The sequence below is a fragment of the Penaeus chinensis genome, chromosome 24 (genome assembly GCF_019202785.1).
Source record: "Penaeus chinensis breed Huanghai No. 1 chromosome 24, ASM1920278v2, whole genome shotgun sequence".
NCBI lineage: Eukaryota > Metazoa > Arthropoda > Malacostraca > Decapoda > Penaeidae > Penaeus > Penaeus chinensis.
Window position 1 is genome coordinate 32426331 of NC_061842.1, and position 7500 is coordinate 32433830.

At 55.2% G+C, this 7500-nt stretch overlaps 1 protein-coding gene across 3 annotated transcripts in view; it reads left to right on the forward strand.

Annotated features, from left to right (window-relative positions):
- Window positions 1–7500, forward strand: part of LOC125037810 (cytoplasmic protein NCK2-like) — an 81216-nt gene that overhangs the window by 63858 nt on the left and 9858 nt on the right. Inside the window, exon 2 of one of the 3 annotated variants that reach the window (XM_047631037.1) lies at window positions 7034–7405. The exons of 1 other annotated variant lie outside the window; for it this stretch is intronic. In XM_047631037.1, coding sequence (XP_047486993.1) covers window positions 7389–7405 — 17 coding nt within the window. In that variant the 5' untranslated portion in view covers window positions 7034–7388. Of the gene's footprint in view, window positions 1–6639; window positions 7406–7500 lie in introns of those variants that run through there. One more of the 3 variants, XM_047631038.1, reaches the window with a different exon arrangement.

Below are 7500 nucleotides of genomic sequence, written 5' to 3' on the forward strand. Positions count from 1 at the left end.
GCTCCGCCTGCTTGCCTGCTTGCCTGCTGTCGGAGTGCTTGCGTGATTGATCGCTCGCTTGCTTGCTTGCTTGCAGGTGCGGGGGCGTGGTCGAGGGCTGTCTGCGGGGGGTCGGTTTTTATTTTTTTTCTGGTTATGCTTCTGTTTCTCTCTTCTTCGTTTTTCTTTTTCTTTTTTCTTCTACTTCTCCGTTTCCTCCTCCTCGTCCTTGTCCTTACCAGCGTTTGTCTGTATTTCTTCCGCCTCTTTTCCCTTTCTTTATACCGCACGTCTTTCCCCTCCTCAGGATTTATTATAATTCGTTGAATCTATATATATATATATATATATATATAAATATATATATATATATATTATAAGGCATAAAAGCTTGGCGTTAACAGGCTGGAATTTCTTCTCAAAGTAAGGCAAAGCGGACGATAAAAAATATTAAACAGTGAGGATAGTAATGATGCTCATAATAATGATAATCCTTCAGGTCTACGGAATGAGGGACAAAACTGCTCACAATGGTCTTTCTCTGCTTCCATTCTGGCGTAGAAAGCAGGCGAATATTGGGAAACATTACCTGTCCGTTGCGTTTGAAAGAGGCCTAGGGCATGAGAAGTCTTGGAGGGGGGGGGGGGTTATTTGTGAACCGGAAATAACGTTATTGTTTTTTATTGTTTTCATTTTTGTTGTTGAAACTCTGTGGGGAGGGGGCAGGTGGTGGGAAGGGGGGGGGGGGGGGCAGGGAGTGAGAGATGGAGAGGATGAAGAAGAGGGAGAGGATGAGAAGGATGAGGGAGAGGGAGAGGCCGAGGATGGGAGGGGTGAGGATGGAGGAGAGGGAGAGATTGAGGGAGAGGATGGGTAGAAGGAGAGAGAGACGAAGAAGGGTGACAAGAGACAGACATAAACAGAAACAGACAGAAGACAGAGACAGACGGGGGGGGGGGGGGGGAGGAAAAGACAGAGGGAGGTAAGAAATCCCGAGCAAAGTGTCTCTCCCCGAATGAGCAGCCTCTTACCCACCCCCTCCCCCTCCGCCCTCCCCCCTCCCCCTGCCTTGTGGCTTTTCGCGCCCTGTCCCCCCCCCACCCCCCCGGCAGAACCATCCCGTAACACCGTGAAATAACGCCCTGGACGCTCTTTTCTTTTTCTACTTCTCTATCTCCACTTCTCTCTTCTCTCTGTCTCCTTTTTTTCTTTTTTTTTCTCCTTCTTTTTCTTCTTCTATTCTGTTTTTTCCTCTTGTTTCCGAGGAGGGCGAGAGGAGACTCCGGGTGATATCTTTCGCAAGTCGTCGGCGGGAGAAAAAGGACTTGGACTCTTGCCTATGGGGGGGGGGGGGTGAGAGGATGGGTTGAAGAGAGGGGGGGGGGGGGCGTAGAGGAGCCCTGGGGGAGGGATGTGCTCGCCCTGACCTCGCTATTGAGCCTCGTGTCTCGCCTGGGTCTTCTTCTTCTACTTCGTCTTGATACATTAGTATTCTTATCTCTCTCTCTCTCTCTTTCTCTCTCTCTCTCTCTCTCTCTCTCTCTTTCCTCTCTCTCTCTCTCTCTCTCGTTCTCTCTCTCTCTCCCTCTCGTTCTCTTTCTCTCTCTCTCTCTCTCGAGCTCTTCTCCTTCTCTTTTCTTCCTCCTCCCCCTCCTTCACCCCCTCCCTCCTCCTCCTCTTCCTCCCCCTTCCTTCTCCTCCTCTTCCTCCCCCTCCCTCCTCCCCCTCCCATCTCCTCCTTCCTTCCCTCCTCTTCCTCTTCCTCCCCTTCCCTTCTCTTCCTCCTTCACCACCTCCCTCCTCCTCCTCTTCCCCCCCTCTCCTCTCTTCCTCTTCCTCCCCTCTCCTCTCTTCCTCTTCCTCCCCTCTCCTCTCTTCCTCTTCCCCCCCTCTCCTCTCTTCCTCTTCCTCCCCTCTCCTCTCTTCCTCTTCCCCCCCTCTCCTCTCTTCCTCTTCCCCCCCTCTCCTCTCTTCCTCTTCCCCCCCCCTCCTCTCTTCCTCTTCCTCCCCCTCTCCTCTCTTCCTCTTCCTCCCCCTCTCCTCTCTTCCTCTTCCTCCCCCTCTCCTCTCTTCCTCTTCCTCCCCCTCTCCTCTCTTCCTCTTCCTCCCCTCTCCTCTCTTCCTCTTCCCCCCCTCTCCTCTCTTCCTCTTCCCCCCCTCTCCTCTCTTCCTCTTCCCCCCCTCTCCTCTCTTCCTCTTCCTCCCCCTCTCCTCTCTTCCTCTTCCTCCCCCTCTCCTCTCTTCCTCTTCCTCCCCCTCTCCTCTCTTCCTCTTCCTCCCCCTCTCCTCTCTTCCTCTTCCTCCCCTCTCCTCTCTTCCTCTTCCCCCCCTCTCCTCTCTTCCTCTTCCCCCCCTCTCCTCTCTTCCTCTTCCTCCCCCTCTCCTCTCTTCCTCTTCCTCCCCCTCTCCTCTCTTCCTCTTCCTCCCCTCTCCTCTCTTCCTCTTCCTCCCCCTCTCCTCTCTTCCTCTTCCTCCCCCTCTCCTCTCTTCCTCTTCCTCCCCCTCTCCTCTCTTCCTCTTCCTCCCCTCTCCTCTCTTCCTCTTCCTCCGCCTCCCTCCTTCTCCTCTCGCTCCGCTGGGTCGTCCAATTAATCCGTCTCTTCCTTCCCAGACACCGAGCTGTATCGCGCGTTGTTATCTCCCCATGATGCTTGCGCTCGCTCGACCTTGGCTCAGATAGTTTCTCTTCCTCCTGTTCCTTCGTTATTCATCTTCTTTCTTCTTCGTTCTTCTTTGTTTTCTTTCTTCTTCTTCTTCTTTGTCTTTTTTTTTTTCTTTTTCGTTTATCCCTTCTTTCTCTTCTGTTTTCTTCTTTTTCTTATATTTTTTTCTTCTTTTCTTCTTCTTCTTTTTTTCCTTCTTTGTGGTGGTGCTTCGGGCGTGGGCGTGGGAGTAAATGTGTGTGTGTGTGGGGGGGGGGGTATGTAGGTATGCGATGTTTCTTTGTTATTTTTTGTTTTGTTTTTTTTTGTTTTGTGAGGGCTCTGTTTATATATATATATATGTGTGTGTGTGTGTGTGTGTGTGTGTGTGTGTGTGTGTGTGTGTGTGCGCCTGTGTGTGTGTGTGTGTATGTATTTGTGCTTGTGCATTCGTGCGCGTGCGTTTGTTTGGTCGTGCGACGTTTGTGTGTCCTTTGTGCCCCGTCTGCCGAGGCGCTTCTCGTCCAATCGTCGGATTGTTCTTGCCCGGGCAGAGATGCGGCGGCGGAGGGTGGCGCTGGGGTTGTGGTGGGCGACAGCTGTTGTGATGGAAGTTGCATCAGGCGACGCTGATTATTATTAAAGTTGTGATGCAGGGCGATTGTTGCAGAAGTTGGGGCGCGCTACAGGTACTGTCGCGGGCAAAAGCGCACCGTAGGTCTCTTTAGATTACACGATGGTTATTAAAAGCAGAATCTGTCTTCCTCTCTGGCTGTCCGATTCCTCACGGTGTAGGAATTTTAAAAATGTAGTGAAAAGCAGAACTGATACACCACACCCTCTCCCTCTCCCTGCCCCCCCCCCCCCTTCATTCCCGTCTTCCTTCTAGCCTTCCTTCCTTCCCTACCTACCTGCTTCATACCTTTCCTCTCTCCCTCCCTCCAATTTCCTATCCTTCCCTCTCTCCCTCCTTCCTTCCCTCCCCCTCCTCTCTCCCCTCCCTCCCTCCTCTCTCCCCTCCCTCCCTCCTCTCTCCCTCCCTCCAATTTCCTATCCTTCCCTCTCTCCCTCCTTCCTTCCCTCCCCCTCCTCTCTCCCCTCCCTCCCTCCTCCCTGCCGTTCCCTCTCGTTCCTTCCACCCTTCTCCCCATCTTTCCCCCCTTTCCTCCTCCCTCGCCCTCCCTTTCGCATTCTCCTTCCTTCCCCTCCTCCGTCTCCCTCCTTCCGTGCCCCGTGTCTTGTGCGGCGGCTAAAGTTTCCTCAAAAGTAATTCGATTCTTGCAGAGGAGAGGAAGCGAGGGAACTTCAGTGCAAGTCTGGCTGTTGCTGTTTTTTAATCTCTATTTCCTGTTTCCCTTTCGTTTGTTTCCCCTCTCTCTCTTCGGATAGTTTTGCTATTACATTTGGGAGGAAGAAGAGGGGGGGGGGGGGGGGGGGATCGCATCGGAAGGTCACTGTGTTATGCAAAGGATCGGGGGATCGGGGGCAGGGGGTTGTAATTGTTGTTGTTGTTGTTGTCGGGAGATATTCTATTATCTATTAGTCCATGATTTAGAAGAAAAAATTAATATTCGAAACTGTTGCTTATAAGACAAAGTATACATTTTGTTTATTTTTTTTCAAACAATTAATATTTTCCTTTTCCTTTCTTTTCCCTTCTCGTCCACGCGAAGATGAATTTCGACAAGAGCAATTACATATTCTTTTTCTTTCCCCCTCTGCCGGCGCGGGCGTGAGAGCGAGGGGGTTGAGACCGCCTTCCCCTCGGGCGATATCCGTGGCAGCGGGAAAAGGAATTGGCGGTTCCTGCACTTATGGGGGGGGGGGGGGGGCGAACAGCTGCGATGGAATTAAAGAAGAGAGGGAGAAGGAGAAGTGTTTGGGGGGGGGGGGGGGGAGACGAGGAATAGTGGGAGGTGGAAGAGTAAGATAGGCAGAGAGTCAGAATTGAAGGGAAGGAAAAGATGAGATTGAGAATAAAAGAATGATAGACGATGAGAAGGAAAAAAAGAGTGGATGAGAAACGTAGAGGAAGATATGTATGAACACAGAGAGAGAGCGAGAGCGAGAGAGGAAGGAGCACGACTTGCCCCAAAAACCCCGTTCCGTCGACGGCGGCTGCCCCGGCGACTTCCACAAGGCGCGAGGCGACGGCGGACGAGATGGGCGCGCGACTCGGGGCCTAAGCGAGGCGGCGGCCGGGAAATGGCGCTGCTCCGAGTCGTGGCCGAATTCGTGGTCGTGAGTTGTTTTTGTGAGGTGAGGAGGGGGAGGGGGGAGGAATGCTTTGGTGCCTTCGTGTTACGGTTGCGTCGTCGGTGGGTGGTGCTGGAATGCAGTCGGCCGTGGGCGCACGTTGCACGAATGTTATTTACGTTCTGTTCTTGATTGATTTGTATCTTTTATGATGATTGTCTCGTGTTGGCGCTAAGTGCGAGGGGCGTCCGGCATTAGAATGCGAAGCCCCGCGCTCTCTCTCCGCCATCACGCGCCTCGTCACGACCCAACTGACTTGAAGCCTCGTTCGCGCGTGCAATTTGCCTCGCACTTCCTCTGGGACATTCGGAGTGGGCTTCGCAGCGTGCGCTTGCGTGCGTTTTTTGTGTGTGCTTGTCTGTGCGTATAATGGGACACGCGTGTGTGTGTGTGTGTGTGTGTGTGTGTGTGTGTGTGTGTGTGTGTGTGTGTGTGTGTGTGTGTGTGTGTGTGTGTGTGTGTTGGGGTGCGTATATACGTGTGCGATGAGGGGCGCGTGTCCGTCCCTGCTTCCCTTGGCGGAGCGAGTGAGCGAGTGCGAGTCCTCCCCTCTGGCGGCCGGGTTGGGTCTGACCAGCTGGTCGATCAATGCGGCTCCACACCCAGCTCGCTCGCTTGCTCTGCTGCTCCTGCTGCCGCTGCGGCCCTCTGCTGCCACCGCTGCCGCCGCCGCGCCCGCTCTGCCGCCTCCTGCTCGCCCCCTGGAGGAGCGGCGCCCTTCGGGAGGGAACTGTGCTGGAGACACGGAGGGTTCGCTCACCCCCCTGCGTCGGCCGAAAGGAAGGTCGTGGTTACTTACTTTTTAGGGGGGGGGGGGTACAGGCAAGTTGGGGGGGGTATCAGCTGGGCGAGTGGGGCGGGGGGATCGCGTTTTGATCCGATTGCGGGAGTCGCCGAAGTGAGGGCGGCCGCGGTGCCTCTGGACCCCGATTCGTGCCTGGTAACTGCACTACGACTGTCCACGGCACGCGAGCGCACACCTCCAATGGACATACAGCATGTGTATAGTGTGTGCGTGTGTATGTGTGCATGTGCGTTTACGTGTTTAAAACCCTTCTGCGGTGTATGTGTTCTGGCCGTGTAAATAGAGCTTGTACGGTGGCCGTTGCTGCGCGATGGATGGAGCGCTAAAGCACGTGGGAGTTGGTGTGGTAAAAAAACTCGAGCTTTGACCTTTTTTACTGTGGTGGTCTAAAGCAGTGAAATATTTCCAGCGGGTGCGAGAAGTCAGGCTGGAGTGGAGGTGAGAGCGCGGGAAGTGACCTGCGTTTAGTGCAATTGAGAGGAACGACCTCCTCGAAGCGACCTGGACAGCGGTGGGGGGAAGTGAAACGAGGGGATCGACCCTTGGAGTTGTGAAGTGACCGGGCAGTGGCGCTCCAGTGAAGTGACTTCGCAGCCGAGAGGAGGCGCGGGGAACTTGTTGATCTGGCGTCGAAGGAGTTTTCGCGGATGACGAGGGGGGGGGGGGGGGAGAGTCCCGCGCCTCGGAGCCAGCCGCGTGCGGTCGCGTGCTGTCGAGGAGGACCTAGCTTGTCGTTTACGGGAGGGCGACGTGGCAACACCAGCGTTACGGTGTAGGCGACGTTGGTGTTGCCATGATTGCCACGAGAAGCCGGACGCAGAAAGTTGGGGCGGGAGAGTGAGTGGGCGTTGGGGAGCAGTGGGCGGGGGGTGGGGGCTGCTGTGGTGGGCGGGGCGACGGGGTCGAGAAGAGGCTTATTGCTTCGTCGTGTGTACTTGCGAGGTGTTATTGGTGCGCGGGATGGCAAGTGTAGTTTCCCCGGGGGCAGTTCTCTATAACTCTTCGGTGCAGGTTTTGATGGAAGGATGTGCTGTGGGGGTGAAAACGTGATGGTTGTTTGACAAAGGAAGAAGTGCTCTGAGGAACAGACCCCAACTCTTTTGTTGCAAAGGAGGGAGGGACGGCGATGATATTGCATGTCGAGTTGGGGGGGAGGGAGCGGAGGAGGAGGAGGGTAGGAATGTTGTTTATTGTGTGTAAGGGGGAAGGGGAGGGGGCTGTAAATATTAACCGCACAAGTTAATTCCGAGTGCACGCGGGCGATCATGTTTACATTCAGCGCGCATGGCGGGGGCGCCGAAAGCGCCTCGCCCGGGGTGCGGCCGGAATAAGCAACTAATGGCTTCCACAGAATCGGCGAGCCGTTCCTCCGGTCGAGTGCCGTAGTGAGGACTGATTGAAAGAGAAAGAAGGGAATCCCATTGACTCGGGAGACAGCGAGCGAGCGAGGGCCTCGGCCAGGTCACGTGTCGGGGATGTGGGCACGTGGGTGAGCCTCCCCCGCCCCCCCACGCACCTGACGAAGGGGGACTCCTCCGGCCGTAGGGAGGAGAGAGGGTCCCCTTGCAGGACCCCCACCCCCTCTCCTCCCCTCCCCTAGGGGTTGGGTAGGTGCTGGCGACGAGGCCTTCGGTCATGAAACTTGCCTTACCTCGCTGCCTCATGCTGTGACCTCATCCCGTGGCGCTGCTACATCGTCCGCTGCCATGAACTTCCTGCCAGAGTAAGTAGCACCAGCGGCGGTTCTCGGGCGTGTTCCGGACGTGTTTGGAGTCCGGCGACGCCTAGCCTGGAGCCAAAGGGGACCTCGGGCGATTT